Below are 16,666 nucleotides of genomic sequence, written 5' to 3' on the forward strand. Positions count from 1 at the left end.
TGAAAACATATTTTTATATACAGGTCGTCTTGGTTTAGGACTTTTGGGGCCTCCTTCCTCCTCTGTGTAATAGGCCCTCCTGGCAGAACTGATCTAGATTAGATAATTAGTTCATAGCACATGATAGATAAGTCTGGAACTAGAGGCCCCTGGAGTTGCGGGCTGTGAATCGGTGCTGTCAACTGGGGAGAGAGAGGCCGGGTCCTGGAGAGGCAACCCTGGTTGCTCTGAGGAGGTGATCCGGTCCACTATGCTGGATAAGCAATCCAGGCTGGATAAGGAGCTTTTATCTGTGGCATATACTAAGAATACAAGGAGACAAACATTAAAAAAAATTATCCCCAGATAGATAGACTTGCTTATGTTGCCCCTTAAACTGTAGGTCAGTTCCTTTGACACCCAGGGGTCAGGAGGTCACAGAAGGCCTAATGTAGAAATTTGCAGCCAATATCTGGCAATTCCTGAGGGTGGAGGTGGGTAGTGGGAATATTTCAAGCAAAAGAGGGTGTGTGTGTGTGTGTGTGTGTGTGTGTGTGTGTGTGTGTGCGGGTGTGCGTGTGTGTGTGTGGGGGGGTGGATTTGGAGCAGAAGATGTGTGTTTGTTTTGCTCTGCCAAAGTCTTCCCGTAAGAACCATCACTTCCATTCCCCTCCCCAATATTACCTGGATGCACAGATTCTGCTTTGATAGGCTGAATTGTGAGGTTGAACTGGTCTTTAAACTCCTCTCAAGTTATCAATTCTTACCATTTGGTACATCAGGACAGTAGACGCTGTCAAAACTGCTGCTCTTTCTGGACCAGACAGGACTGTTACATTCCGGCTATAACACAAGACACAAAAGAAATTTGTTTTCAGCTCTTGGCAAAAGATGCTCTGACCTAGGCCGAGGCAGTGCTTGCGTACCAGCTCTGTAAACTGACTACTCTACGTGGTCATTGCCTTGATTTAGGAAGGGTTAGCCCTCCCCAAATCCCCAGGGCACAGAGGTCAATCTCTGTGCTTGAAGAAGAGGAGAGCAGCAGCAAAGGAAAGAGGGGGTGGAACTCGGCGGCAATGTGCATTGGGTTAACCATGCAAAATGGATTGGAGTAGAAGGAAGCCACACTAATTCAGGGAAAGAACACTTTCCCAGGGCAAAAACACATTAAAACCTGGCAGCATTGGAGCAAACGTCCTCTGAAAAGAATGCATCAACATCTCCTTCCAGCCAGCCAGGCCTTAGCAGAGCAGGAACTGGGGACATGTGGGTATTTTTTCCATTTCTTCATTAAGTTACAAGCATTGCCTTCAGATGTTAGTGTATGGCAGCATCCGCAGGTGGTGTACTTTGGGAATAAACTGAGTGATGGAGAAAACATCTGACTGAGCGTTCACAGCCATCTGTCTCATGTGCTAACCCTCTGTTACAGTGCACACCTAGAACCGGGTACAAAGTCAAATCGAAATCTTGTTCAGCCCCTGTTTCCTGGTATCTTTCTAAATGTGGACACCTCTCTTGTCTCAAAGCGACTCAGCAATTGTCCTACCCCACTGTCCCCATCACACTTGGTTTAAATGAGGTGTAAGGATTTTTAGAAAAGATCAGGGTAACCTAGTAGGTACCAGGGCTACTGCTTACCATGCCGTCGGAGCAGTTGGAGGTGGGGCTGGTGGGCTCGGAACAGCTCTGTCCCGTCAGGCTGTAGTAGTTCTCTACCTGCTCCCTCAGCAACTCCTGCAGGCTCTCGATGTAGCGGATGGCATTCCTGAGGATCTCCACCTTGGGCAGCCTCTGGTTGGGGTTGGTCGTGGTGCACCTTTTGAGTGTCTCGAAAGCCTGGTTGACCTTCTTCAGGCGTCTCCGCTCGCGCATAGTGGCCGCCTTCCGCCGATCCATGGTGGTGGACTTCCTCTTGCACGCTTTGCAGGCCCACATGAGGCAGTGACCAGCCTGGTGGTGGCCGGTGGGCGCTCGCACGTGCTCGTCTTCGTCTGAGCCCTGCAGCTCTGCTTTGTGCGCCCCGAAGGCAGCCACTCGGGGCTCAAACTCGTCCCCAAACTCACCCTCGGGGGATGGGATGCAGGACCCGTCATAGAAGTACTCAGAAGGCGAAAACTGGCAGCCGTCCATCATGTCCATCCTACGAGAGGCAGGACGTGCACCTGGACGGCAGCGAGAGGGATAAAGGAGAAACCGGAGCCTAGAGCCGCTGCAGACCCGCAAATCCCAGACGGAGCTCCCCGGTAGGTTTCTCTGGTAATTAACAAGGGCAGACGCCTGTTGGCCTGGTCGACAAGCTGGGGTTGGGACTATTTATATATTCTTGAGGGAGGGAGGCCGGCCCCAGTGGCCGGGCACTATTAGCATATCCCACCGCAAGCCCCGCGGGGGCTGTCTGGGCAAACCTCCGCCTTTCCTCTGGAGACAATTTGCTGTTTAGTGTCCCTTTGACGCTAATGGTTTTACTGCATTTCTGCTGGGGTGGGAACGGCTCCCCAACCTGCTCACTTGCACTCTCTACATAACCTAAACCAAGGGATACTTAAAAGGTGTCACAAACAAAAGAAACAGGAAGTCCAACTTTTTGCAATTTCTTGCACATTTAAAAAGAATAATAATAAATAGAATTCCCTTTGAGCAGACACCAATAGCCGACCTGCCCTACCAGTCCTGGACCTGAGGAAACACCTTATTTTTAGGTGTCTCTTTTGCATGAACTTTAATTATTTAAGGATTTTTTTTTTCAATCAGGATGAGTAACGGGTACTAAAAACATGACGTGATGTTTTCAATCGTGGACTGAACCTAGAGTTTGCTTTTTAAAATCTATTTTGTGTAGATTGAGGTGGGTAAAATTCTGATCAGATTGTCATTTATTACAGGTTCTGTGTTACTGAGGATAATGGGGTGGTTCCTTTTCCCTAGACAGGGCCGGCTCTGAGTTCTCCTTATACGTGGGGGAGTCCAGGTGGAAGTGGGTACAGGTGACTGGGAGCATTCCTCCCTTCCCAGCTTCCTTCCTTTCTCCTTTCTACACATATTTGCCGAGCGCCACCTCCTTTCTGCCAGGCCTTTGCTAGACCCTGAGCAGGCCAAAGACCTGCACTGAAAACATCGCTAAGATTTGCAATCGAAGAAGCCCAACTGTAGAAGTCAAATTCCCTTTCCAGGGGCGAGTTTCCTTTCTTCCTCTCTTTCTGCTCCAGCCTGTCATTTCTACAGACTAAACAGCCAAGCTGGGCTTTGGGGTTGCTAATTTTCTGCTTTCAGGCAAACTAACACCGTTACAGATGCGTCCCAGCTGCTGGCACAGCAATCCTCAGCTCGTGTAAAATTTCCAGCTCCTCAAACCATGAGTAACTTCACACACTTCGGTGACAAAAGTCTTCCAGAAAAGCAGTCGCAGCAGGGTCTTTGGAACTTTGGCAGGTAGAAGGCAAGAGGGGAAGGTTGCCATTTAAGTGAGAATGAATCTATTAATCAGCTTTTACCAATCTCCCTCCACACTTAACCCACTTTCAGATCACTTGGGTTGAGGAGGTGCTGTTTATATTTAGGAAAAGCAATTACTTAAGGTCTACACAAATAGTCTGGGGTTTTGGACCAGGGCTTGTGGCCCCATTAGAAGAAGAGGAAGTGTTCTCAACTCCACCTAGGGTCATCCAGTCCACTCAGTGTTGTGGCTCCTAAGTTATTGGGGCGGGGAGCTTTTCTTGGTGTTATTTTTTTCACAGAATTATTTTCCTAAAGCATCCCCAGGTCACTGATCCAGCAGCTGCAGGCGCCAGGGAAGTACTAACTTTTTCAGGGTGAGGTCTTCCCTCTGAAGTGAAGGCACTGAAAACCAGGGATATGAGAGTGACAGTGTCAGTCACTAACGTTTGCTAGCCCATGCCTGTCACTGTCCCCTCACCCCTGTCCCATCATCCCTAAGACAAAGATCCCTCCTGAAAATCAGGCTCCCTCTCACACCAATGGGCGCTTAATCACCTGACCAGCGGGAAATCCATCTGCACCTTTCTTGGGGCTATTAACAAGTCTATGCCTTTGAAATGAATACGGTACCCAGGGCTACACCAGATAAAAAGAGTCAAGTTCCTGAAGGGCCCAGGTGGAATCTAAGACGGTCAGTGCTGGTGGAAACATTTCGCGTGTACAGCACATTGCTACCTCTGAAATACAATAGTGGGTTGATATTCTCCCCCAGAAATTCTCAGCCAGATCCCATACGTTCTGTCAGCAGCCCCAAGACCACTTTTATTGGCCGTGGAGTCCACATACTAGCACATTTGGTGCAGCTAAAACAGAGCTGTGATCTGGACACAAACCCTGTCTTTAAAGTTTAAGTGAAAGATAGAGGTTACATTTCTGCTCTCCTTTCAGCTAATTTCTGAAAACATTTAATGTGTTTTGTACCCAATCCCCTCCACGTGATGTATTTGTAGCTAACAATTATTGAGGGTTTTCTATTTGCTGAACCCTGTTCTCAACCGTTTCCATATATTAACTCAATTAATACTCCCAGAGATCCTGTGGGAGCTATTATTAGACCCATTTTAAAAAGAAAGTAAACTCAAGCTCCAGAGGTTAGGTAATTTGCCCCGAGGTCACAGAGGATTGGAAACTAGGCACCCGGTCATTAGAGCTTCAGCTTCCCCGCTACTAGAGGTGATTTTGTTTGTTTTCTTCTGCTACCAATTCGGGCTCAGCACGCTTCCTTAGCACGCCAGAGAAGAAGCCCGCAAAAGCTCCACAGCTTTGCTTCAGCTCTCCTGCCTGGGAAGACGCTGTCACTCAGGAGCCTCTGTCAGTAACAATAGTGCTCAGAGGTTAGGGCCCTCTTCGGTAAGGTGATCTCAAAACAAATTTACCGGAGTGCAGCAGGCGGCTGGAACTAAAAAAGGCAAGAAAACACAAGCGGCCGGTGTCTTCATGGTACTTGCCAGGGGGGAAGAGGGTCTGGGGGTGAGGGCCCTTGGGACTCAAGTGCTGAAAATAGGATCGCAGAGCACCAAAGTAAAAAACGAGACAAAACTTTTAAAACGCCGTTAGGGGCGATAGAAGAAAGAGATCCCCTCTTTCCCCCAAAAAGGAGACACTATGACACTATTCAAAGAAGGTAGGCAGCCAGTGCCACAAAGATGACTGCTGTCCCCCATCCAGGAGAGGTTCTCCTGCTCTTTTTCCCAGGGAGACCTTGCAAGAGATCAGTGAGGAACTGGGTGAGTAAGCGCCATAGAGAAAAATGATTTTTTTTTTTTGAGTAAGAAATTGAACAGGGAAACATGGGGAAAACTTAAAAATTGCTTTTAAAAAAGATGGAGCTATCAGTGTACCCTTTTTATTTAAAATCAGACTAGATTGGCTTTTACTCCTCACAGAAAGAATGAAAATATAATCTGTTTTTCCACTATTACTCCAGAGAAGTGAATTTTTAACCTGCAGAGAAAACTCACATTTATATAATATGTTAACAGAATGTTAGAAAAGATATTCCAACACTGACTGTCTGCTAGGAAAGTCTCACAGTAGCCAGATGAAGGAAAGAAAACTCGGCCACTCCTGGTGCTGTGAATGAATACCCACCAAGGTTCTGGTAAATTCGATAAATAATTTATTTATTTACATTTGCTTCATTTTACATTCTGAACAAAATAAATAAATGTCTAATTTTCTTACAGTTTAGATTTATAAACAAGTTTAAATTGCAATGACTTTTAAATAACATCGACTTTTTTTTTGCATAACTTATTTTAGTTTAAGCATTATGGCAACAAACTAGTATTGGTGGACAGACCACACGAGCAAAATGACGCTCATAGTTCCTAGTAAATTTTGCCCATCCTGGGAATTCTACCTTATTGAAAATTCTTCATGCTTCTTTTAGAGGGAGAAACCCAATACATATAAAAAGATAAATCCATCTCAATTTGCTTCTGCCCCTACCTGCAGATCCTTATCAACTCCTGGACAGAGGGAGTCGCTCTTGATATTTTTGCTTATTATAGATGACTTCACAATGTGTTAAACAATTTCAAACTGCTATTAGCTCTGTGAATCAGGCACACCTAAGTAAACACATTAGTACCTGCCAGAGCTGCTGGAAGAATTTGTGGAGAAGACAGCTGAGGAAGACATTGGCCTCTGCTTGAATTAGAAGACTTCCAGGAGAGATCAAAGGCCTAAGTAAGGACATTTAGCAGCCTTGAGAGTAGAGAAAGTAGCCAGTTCTTACAGCGCTATCTTTGTTCCAGCACATGGCATAGCCATTCCAACGCACACACTGACTCTGAACTAGGCTTGCAAAAAACTGCTTCTTTCGGAGTGAAAACTCCAGGAAGGAGCACCATCTTTCATAAGTTTAATTAGTTTAAGGGAGTGACTAGAGGGGCCTGTGGGAGAAATATCTTGATGGCTTGGATCTTTGAGAAAATACCATGTTATTGCTAATTTATCAATGTATTGGATTAGGCAATGAGAGATATTCATATTTAAACTAACAAATTAAAAAAAAAAAGTCCAGGTATGATGTTGTGGGAGGGGCGTTTTGAAATGAAATGTTACTAGAAGAAAAATGCAAATGGGTATATTCTTCTAACTTCAGTCAAAAATGTCTTCATAAGGATAGAGGTCACTTTTAGCATCTCAAGATTTGTCTGACAGTTTAAAAAGTAGTTGTGAATACTAAATTTTAGCACTCCCTTCACCCCCAAAACATACGAAAGAGTTGGGGGAAAAAAGTGAGACCATCAGACATAAGTGGATTTCCACAATGTTCAAGCTTGGAATTCAACGATCCTGGTATGATAATTAAAGTTAGTTTAAAAAACTGACATTTGATGTTCCACAAATTATTTCTATGATAATATAACAAAGAAAATCACTCATTATTTTATACTTGATAACCTTATACGTGCCTCTGGAAAGAGGCTTGAATTCAATCCCAAATTGCTTATCTGTACCAAGTTATTATGTCTTGATTTTCTGCTTCCACAGCCCTGTTTGTTTTGGCTTTGGCCTTGGTAAAGATTATCATCATCAATATCGAACAAAAACATTTTAATTGCAAACACACCAAGGATTTCACTGGGAAGCCTAACATGTCAGCTACAGCAGTGGAGGTCACATAAAGTCTTTGGGAAATATTTGCTCTATTTAATGAAGAGACTTCTATAGGCAAACTTATTCCAAACAATTTCTCAGGTTTCCCAACTAAGAGAGATAGAGAGGATCTGGTTTGCAAAGACTGAATAAAATCCATCAACAAGTCTGTGAATTGATAAAAGCATTCTGCTGCTGAGCACTTTATTCCACAAATCTTATTATAAATATATGTGCAATCATATAGTAAATGAGTACATCCGGTCAATTACATTATTCTATTTCAGTTGTGTAATGAATCTGATTTTTAAAAGTATAGGTGTGTATATATACATTTTAGGGCAAATTTCTATTGATTCTCAGGAAAAAAAATTAGAGATATATAATAAGCATGATTAACCCAGACATATTCACACATTTCTGGTTGGCTACTTTGAAATGCCTTACCACTTATTTCTTAGTTACTGCTCTAATTTGGAGTTCACTAGCTAGCCACCCTTGAGAAAGAGCTTTTGGAAAATAAATGTCAAAGAGAGCCAAATTATTCTACAACCATAAAATGTTCCTTATTAATTTCCCAAGGCTTCTCTTTCAGAGTGCATGATGGTTGAGACCACAGGCTTGAATGCATTGATAATTGCCTGGCTTCGAGTCCTGGCTCTATATGGTACTTAGCAGATGCAGGAACCTCTCTGTTTCAAAAGATCTTCTCTAAAAGTAGAAGTAATAACAGTACCTCTCTCACAAGTTGTTGTAGGATTATGTGTAATGTAAAATGCTACGTAAATGCTATGTAAAATGCTAAGCATCTCATGTATGTTGCTTTTGTTTTCATTGGTATCAATATTTTCCCCAGCCAGAGCCAGCAAAGGCTGAAGAAACTATGGCTTTTGGTGGAAGAAAAAGCTCTTGATGGTCAAGTTAGATTTACTAAGGAAAAAGAGAGTTGACATCTAGTGCTTTATTTTGTCCCCTGTTTTGCCTAGGCACTTTGATATGTTATAGCAGTGAATGTTCACAACCTCAGGAGTTGGGCACTATTATTGCCCCCATTATTTTTAAATGAGAAAACAGCACTAAGCAGGACGTAGCAGCCTGGATTCAATCTAGGTAGTCAACCCCCACAGAGGCTCAGCAGTTTACATCCACTAAATATCCCACCTGCTTCTTTCAAACCTTTAAAAGGGGTTGTATGTCAATGTCAGTTTCTTCGAAGAACCTTTCTACATTTTAAAAGTATTTTAGAATTATCTATATACTCAGAAAACAAAGTAAATTCCTCTGGGAAGAGGTCTTCTTTTCTGGGATGAAAAGGGGCAGGATACAGCTCCACGCCTGCAGGGGACACTGTCTGTGGCAGTATCTGGAACTTCCGTGGTGCACAATAGGAAGGTCCAGCCTTTGGAGGGTTAGGAAGCAAGGCTGGGGTAGGAAATGCTGAATTCGATTTGATCTTCACATCTGTGAACTCAAGACTAGCTGTCGGAGAGGGGGAAAGGGAAAGGCAGAAGTTAAGGGGAAGGGAGTCAAGTTGCCGTTTACTGAATGTAAGAGAGAAGTGGCAAGTCAAAAGCAATGGCTGGCTTCTTTCCTCTGTTTCATTTCCCAATGCATTTCTCGGTGGTCATTTCTTCGTGGTCGTTTTTTTCCTGAGGTTACTGGATAAACAAACCTGGCGCACGTTGTAAAATCCTCATGGTGAGGAGCTCCTGGGGCCTCTAGCCTCTCTGGGGCTTTGCTGTTTGGCCCAGCTAAGAGGTTTCATGTGTGTTGTTGTTGTCTTTCGCTCTCAACCATTTCACCCCTCCCTCTCTTAAAGCAACCCTCCCTTCAAAGAATACTGCCCCCACCCCATCTCAAGAGACAGATTGCCCCCTTCTTTTATCTTTCTATTTGGAAAACAAACCCAAGCAGAAGGAGGCCTTGAGGATATTCCTTGGCTAGGGACCAGTCTAGTTCAAGAAAACTGGGGAGGGGACCAGAGATCTGGCTCCAATGCCAGAGCAGCCCCTGGGTACTCCAGGTCAACGTTTCTTCAGAAGGCAGTGGCCTGCCAAGTCAAAGAGGGAAGGCAATTGGACTAAATGAGCTGAAGATCTTTTAGGGAAATAAGCAAAAAGTTTTTGCGTGGTAATTTCTTCCTTCCTTCCTTCCTTCCTTCCTTCCTTCCTTCCTTCCTTCCTTCCTTCCTTTCTTCCAGGGTCTTGCTCTGTCACCCACGCTGAGGTGTAGTGGCCTGATCATAGCTCATTGCAACCTTGAACTCCTGGGCTCCAGTGATCCTCCTGCCTCAGCCTCTGGAGTAGCTGGGACTGTGGGCAGAAGCCACCGTGCCTGGCTTATTTATTTATTTATTTATTTATTCATTTATTTTTGTTATGGTATCCACTATGTTGCTCAGGCTGGGATTGGCAATTTTTTGCCACAAGATTTTACTGACTGAAAATTCGATTGTAAACTTTAGGTAAGTAAACCTCTCCCAGATCTCCAGGTATAGGACAATAAAAATGGGGCGGGGGTGGGGGAAGATGCTGCTAAAAGGAAAAGGACAGATGCCTTCTGGATATCCTTACTTCCAATCACAAGGGTGAGGTCTTCATGAGATAGAAAAGTATCCAGTTTAATTCAGACAAAGGAAAACAACGGATTTTCCTCCCTTTAAATTCAGCTTTAAAATAACACCTAAATAAATGGACCTCTGAAGTGTCTACGTTAAAATATCGTTCCTCTTTACTTTTGTACACATGCCCTCGAAATATTTTTCCAGTTCAAATTAGGACCAACTCTGTTCATACAGAAACTTATTTTTAATATTACAATACCAGGATATTTGCACATTTTATATACAATACATCATTCCACATTTAAAATATATTTCTTAGGTTTAGATAAAAAATGAAAGTACTAAGACTATTTACAAAAGTACGTTAAATATTACTAACAGTAAATGCAACGTTCCCACTTTGCTTTTAGACAGGAATGAACTTCTTTTGAATATGGCACAAAAGTATCACCATAATAAAAGTTAATATATTATAAAACCAACCAAACAAAAGTAAAATAAGGGTGCTAGACCCAAGTCACACTCGCGGTTCCAAAAAATAAAAGCCAAAAGCCAAAAAGGCTTTTTCATTTGAACGTGCACAAGTGTTTGAAAAGTTTCTTTGTGAATATGTCTCCTTCCCTTTCTTAAACTCCTGGGCCTGGGTTCCTGAATATTAATGTAATATGATCTAATCTAAAGGATTAGGCCGGGGGGTGGGTGGGATCGTCCTGCCGCGTGGAGAATGTCTCAGGCGTCGGCCCGAGTTACTTCTCCACCGCCTCCTCCACGCAGGGGAGTTTGCGTTCCTCCGAGGAAATACTGTCCACGATAGAAGAAAGGCATCGAAGGCTACTCGAGGCAGACGAATCAAGGCTTGCTCCTCCTGAACACACACAAAAAATCAAACACACACATAGCACCCAAGAAAGAAGAAGGAGACAGCTCCGCGCCCCGCGCCCCGCGCGAGGCCGTCTTGACGGCGCAGAAGAACCGGTCCCGCGCAAAGAGCTCCTTTCTGCCAGGGCGCGTCCCTGCTCTCGCTTCGAGCTTTTTGTGGCCCGGAACAAGCCCCCTAGCTCCCTCCCGGATTTTCTCTGGTGTAGCTCAGTGCCCTTTCTTTTACTTTACCTTCCTTAGCAGTTATCACGAGCCCCCTGGAATGATCCGAAACACTTGGCCACTGGGAGCTGCAGGTGCGCAGGAAATCCGCACCCTCAAGCTGGAGGGAAAACCAAGGCCACAGATTAGGAAAGAGACATCGGTTCCGGGAGTTCTGGGGGGCGGTGGGGGGCTTTTCTGTTTCCTCCGCCGGGTACGCATTTCCTGCCTATTGCAGGCACCCGGTCTTCTTGGGTCACTGGGGGTTCATTAGAGAGGGAGCGGGAGGGGCGGGCGAAAAGGGGGGAAGGGAAAATAGACCAAGCAGCTGGAGGTTAAGGCCCCTAAGGAAGGCGTTTAATCAGCCTTTGCATTTCCCTGCCCCTGCGGCATCTAGGCTTACATTTTCTTGCTTGGGTCTGTAGCTGAAGGGGTCCACCCCTAGCTCCTGCATTTTCTCCTGCTGATCCAGGCGGTGCAGCAGGTCCTGCAGCCGTTCAATGTAGCTGATGGCGCTCCGCAGAATCTCCACCTTGGGCAGCCTCTGGTTGGGGTTGGCCACAGTCCGCCGTTTCAGTGCCTCGAAGGCCTCGTTGATTTTCTTTAGCCGCCTCCTCTCGCGCAGGGTGGCGGCTTTTCGCCGGTCAGTGGGGGCAGATTTTCTCTTGCAAGTCTTGCAAGCCCAGATCAGACATTGGCCGGGACAGTGGGGAGGCTGCAGGCCTGGGGGCGCCAGGACATGTTCCTCTCCGCTGCTGTCGCTCCCTGCTTCCGGGGGCATTTGGTCCTGGCAGGGGGACAGGGTACCATCACTCCCTGGATACAAAGGAGAGCCCTCTGCCACTTCTAACGGCTGCAGAGTAACATTTTCCCCATCCAAGTAGAAGAAATAGGAGCCAGTTTCAAAAAGGTCCATCATCATGTTCTCCTCCTTGGCCTCTGACTCTATCCGAACTGGGTGCTGGAGTCAAAAACCCAGAGGAACCACCCAGATGGCATTTAATTAGTGCGGTGACATAAGTCGACCCAGCTTTATATATAGTAGCTCCTGAAACTCAATCCAACTTTTAGCTGTCATGGAGCATCAGTCTCCCAATGTGATTACAGCTAGTGCTCTCTATAAAATCTAGTTTGAAAGAAAACTGAGAAGTGTCATCTCCCAGAGTGATGTGACTATATGTAGAACAGGTTAAAACAAAACACAAAGAGAGAATCACATAACTTAAACAAAGCATCGAACACTTCCATTTTGGACAGTTTAGATGCTAACCTGCTTACTGGACAACTTCAAAACAACTGGGGATTAATGCTGTTCCATTCCCCTCCCCCCGCTCGCATCTGAATTCTAAGTATAGACCCATGATGAAAGATTTCAAAGGCAATAGCCATTGCTCCAAAATAGCCTGGTTAATATTTGCAGAGTGGTTCCGCTCCTTTCTCTCTCCTGTCTCTCAAAAAGATGCTATTCCTGTGATTAAAACCATTACAATCCTTCAAGGGTTATACATGGCTTTCAGGCTTCAGCCTCAATAGAAGCAGGTAAATCTCTTTCCTCTCTTTTACTAAGGCTGTTAGATGTTTTGGGAGCTGGAGGGGGTGGCTCAAGGGTGCTCACATCCAATGTTACTGTATGAAATGACTCTCTGGATCCTTCCATAGAGACTTTCCTCGGCTATCTCTTTTTTGGGGGGAAGGGGGCAACCAAGATCTGAATTCTGTACTCTTCCATTATGGAGCAGTAGTACTAGGGGTGCGATAGAGAATAGGGTTGCAATACATGTAACACATAACTCCTCCTTAAAACCAGTTTTAGTGCAAACAACACCCACACCACAGCTACTTGATATTTGAGGATTCATTTGTGGCCCCGCCTGAGGTGGCTCTGTTATGACTCCTGTTCTACATACTGTGTGCTCACCACTTTTTTCATTTGCATTCTCACTAACCATTGGCTCCAAATAAGTTTTTTCGTAGGATTTAGACGAGAAAGGTAGCCACCAAGGCACAAGCAAGGAAATAGAATTTTTCACTGTAGTTTTCCTGTCGTCCAATGCACACATGTATGGTTCTTTGGGAGACAGTAAAATACAAAGATGAAGTGCAGGGGCCCTAGATTCCAAAGTGTGCTCTTCAAGTATAGCTAGGTTAATTTCTATTTATACGTCCATAGGTAAATACTAGGTCTCAATTTTTTCAAGACAATAGTTGTTTCCTTAGATAGTTTTGGTGAAGATTCAAAGGATATCATGCATGGGAAGCATATAGCATATAGCTGCATGATGGACATTAGTAATCATTTATAGCATAAAGCTACGTTAGGGCTAAGACCAATACTTATGAAGGAAATAAAACATAGCTATTGGAAAGGGGTTTTTGTTAATCCTTTTTTGATGCTTTCCCTTCCTTTCCTTTCTTTTCCTTTGTGTTGCTTTCTCCTCTTCTTTTCTTTTCTTTTCCCTCCTAGAGCTTTGGAAGGACTCCCCTAGCTATAAATGGTCTTGGAATGACAGTCAACTTTGGTTTTGGCCTTTATAGCCAGTGCCTGAAAAACTAGATGGAAACATAAGGTCTTATTACTCTACCCCAAGCAGTGATGATTATACACTATATTTTTTATGACTTTAATTTTTTTTAATGAAGAGACTGAAGAAAATGCAGGAAGGGTATCAACTGTCAGATAATTTAGGAACTAGTTAAAATTTCGATTCAAGTGGCTTATTCAAGAAGATAATTCTTCACAGTGTCTATTGAGCCACAAACTTGAGGTGTTAAGTTTTGACATGTTTGGCTGTTTTTGTGTTTTTGTTAATGTGCAGCTGCATAATCGCTTATCAAGTCTGAGAATCATTCTTAGGTTTTGAGAATGGCAGGGAGCACAGGGAAGGAGTTATAAGAAACCAATACTTCTTTTGTGATCTTTCTTCTATTGCCACCAGTTTCTTGGTTGCTAAAGTCAGCAATTAAGACTGTAGATTGAAGGCTTCAAAAACTCAGGGTCTAATCTGATATCCATTATGGAAAATTAGCTTGTGCTCTTAACCACATTTTATGCTGTCTCTTATAAATATGGAGACAATTTAAAAAGTTATATTTTAACGCAGTAGAATTATATATAGCATTCTTGCTCAAGTCATTAAGATAACAAAGACTGAAATTTATTTATTCATCTTTTATTGGGTACCTACTAAGTGCTGGATAGCGTCCTGGGTGGTAAAAATAAAGCAGCAACAACAAAACAAACAAACAAACAAAAAATCCCCTTTCTCGCCCCTTCTCATGGAGTTTGAATCTAGAGGAGTAAGTTAAATTAACAAAGAGACCAAAAATGGGAGAAGTAACCTTGGAATTGGGATGTGGAAGGTTTAGAATACAGTGGTTTGGGGCCTGTGAGGATTTAGTCAACTCTACCATCTCAAATCTTCAGATGTTTCATCGATAATATTGGTATGATGACAAAAGACATTCATACTCTCAAGGGTTGTTATGAAGATGAAATTTTTAAAAATGTGAAATCACTTTGAAAATGTAGCATACTCTATAAAAGGACTTTTATTACTGCAATTATTTGGTACAGAGAAAAATGAGATAAGAAAAATAGCACTACCAAGGAATTTTGAAGGTTGGGTAATTGAAGTAACATTTAAGGCAAGATCATTCCTGGACCCACCACTGATTTTAGAAGTATCAGATGTTAGAGAGTCTGCATATCATGAGGCTGCTGAAGAGTATGAAAGTTCATCCTTTCCCCTGTTTCCTTCATTCACCCCCAGAGAAACAGCCAGTTTAGAAATATAGAAAGAGAAGATTTTATTTAAAAAAAAGTAGAAAATCTTTGGGATGCTGATCAAGAGCAACTTTCTGCACACAAGTGGCTTTTTTTGGTGTAAAGTCATCTGCCACCTATTGAATTGTTCTTATTAAATTGCAAAACCCTTTCCCAACATGCTCTAGAACTCAGGCCAATAAAAGCAGTGTTAGTGTTCACTTTGGTTCAAACATATCCCTCCCACCCCACTTTTTGTTGTTGTTTTGGGGGTTGAGGGCAGGAGGTGGGAGAAGAGAACAAAGAAGTGCCAGCTTGGGAAATAACTGTGCTTTATTAGATTAGATCAATGAGAAAACACGCACTGATTCCAAACTACTAGCTAGTGAACTCTTGGAACTCAAACTGTTTACAAAATATGAGATGCCTGTAATTGCAATTACATTATTTCTCGGTAGAACTTGGGAGAGACACAGCCCCTGACAAGTGGTCAAAACAGACTTATGTAAACTGAAATCCTTCAAGCTTTAAATAGTTCAGAGACATTTTTAAAAATTATGGAAAAGTAATTAATAATAAGGGAATGATTATATTATAATTAATAAATCACTCCAATAGCCTAGAGTTCATTTATACCAAAACCTGAAACTAGGTTAGTGATAAAATTAAAAGTTCCCAAGTAATTTATCATCGTATTACTCTTACTCCATGTTTAATTATTTGTAAATAATTTTTTCCATATCTCCAAAAAACTTGTTTGTGTCCAGTTTTTCTCCGTGAAAAAGGAGTGGCAGAGAAAGGATTATGGCTAGCTCAACCAACAGTGGATTTTAACTATGAGCCTTTTGAGAAGTTATTGTGTGTGGTGGAAAGAGATTAAACCTTTGGAGCAAGACAGAATCTAAGTTTTAACCATTCTTAATTATGTGTTCCAAGCCCCCGATTTATAAGAGATTAGATGACATATGTAATACACATAAATACATGTATCACAGGCTTGTTGTTAGCATGAAATGAAATAACGAATGTTAGGCTCATGATATGGAATATACACTCAACAAATATTAATTCTCCTCCTTCTCCTACTCAATTCATAAGGTCTCTGATGGAAATAGCCATAGTGAATTCATTGGAAAACCTAGATTTGGTGAGAAAGATGTTTAAGAGAAATTTGGGGATTTATTTGTGTTAATGGTATAATCAAAATGAAAATGTTGAAATTAGTGACTCTAGTAATAGTATTTCATATATTTATACCCTCATTAAACTTCCAGTTTATTGGGGGACAAGGACACTAACTAAAAGTCACAAAAATGCATAACTAAGTTAGGAACTTGGAAGGAAAGGAATGTGGTTCTACTAGAGTGTGTTACAATGAGCAGTTTCTCCTGGACGGGAAGCTTGACAATAGATGCTTTGGGAACTGAAGTTCCTGAGATGTTCTGTTGGTATTTCCAGGGAGTCAAGTTCAAGCTTTTTGGAAAACCTATGTATCAGGATGGTGGTAACAGTCAGAGGAAGCTCAAGGAAGAAATAAACACAGAGACACAGTGTGTCAGAAACTGGGGAAGAGATTTTTGTGGATTATATTAATATCTAGGGGATTTGGCTACTGTTACATAGTTGGGTTCAAAGGAAGCAGTTTCAGTCATATCTGAGAAAGTAGAACTGAGGGCCAGACAGAAGATGATTCTATTTTTTTCATCTATGAAAAGAGAGAGAAGAAAGAAAAGTGGAGCGAAGAAAGGAGAGAGAAGGGAGAGGAGAAAAAGAGAATGAAGAGAACTCAGTCCAGCCCTCAGGAAGAAGGGCCACCCAGCAATGGCAGAGAGTGTCCCTAAAGAATAGAAGGTGAAGGAAGGGCCCCCTAACTGAAAGGCAAAATTCAGAAGGGACAGATTAGTACTTTAAGTTTGTGGCAGCTAAGTGAGTAACATGAACTCGTGCACCTGTAATTTACCTAATCTGCAGACAGTTTGTGCCAAGAGATCCCTGAACACTGTGGTAAAAATAGTTTTGCACTTAGACTGACAGAACATTTGAGTCACTTCAGAGGATATGGGGGAGGGGCACAGCCCAGGCGGAGGAAAAGAAAAGGAACGATATTAAGGACGAATCCCCCTGCAATCTCCAGATGGTGGCAGTGAGAAGTTACGCATAGAAATGGGGCTGGACCT

General features: G+C 42.9%; 2 protein-coding genes across 2 annotated transcripts; both read right to left on the reverse strand.

The window, feature by feature from the left end:
- Nucleotides 1-7: 7 nt before the first annotated feature.
- MYF5 (myogenic factor 5) lies at nt 8-2,266 on the reverse strand. The gene is made up of 3 exons (XM_012656330.1): nt 1,621-2,266; nt 747-822; nt 8-302 (listed from the first exon to the last, which is right to left on the reverse strand). Exons 1-3 carry the CDS (start codon nt 2,119-2,121, stop codon nt 112-114), a joined length of 768 nt encoding a protein of 255 aa, XP_012511784.1. The 5' UTR covers nt 2,122-2,266; the 3' UTR covers nt 8-111.
- A 7,605-nt stretch (nt 2,267-9,871) lies between these two features.
- MYF6 (myogenic factor 6 (herculin)) lies at nt 9,872-11,864 on the reverse strand. Its single transcript, XM_012656328.1, has 3 exons — nt 11,130-11,864; nt 10,757-10,847; nt 9,872-10,511 (listed from the first exon to the last, which is right to left on the reverse strand). Exons 1-3 carry the CDS (start codon nt 11,646-11,648, stop codon nt 10,393-10,395), a joined length of 729 nt encoding a protein of 242 aa, XP_012511782.1. The 5' UTR covers nt 11,649-11,864; the 3' UTR covers nt 9,872-10,392.
- Nucleotides 11,865-16,666: the final 4,802 nt, after the last annotated feature.

Source organism: Propithecus coquereli, unplaced genomic scaffold, assembly GCF_000956105.1.
Source record: "Propithecus coquereli isolate 6110/MARCELLA unplaced genomic scaffold, Pcoq_1.0 Scaffold50, whole genome shotgun sequence".
Taxonomy (NCBI): Eukaryota; Metazoa; Chordata; class Mammalia; order Primates; family Indriidae; genus Propithecus; species Propithecus coquereli.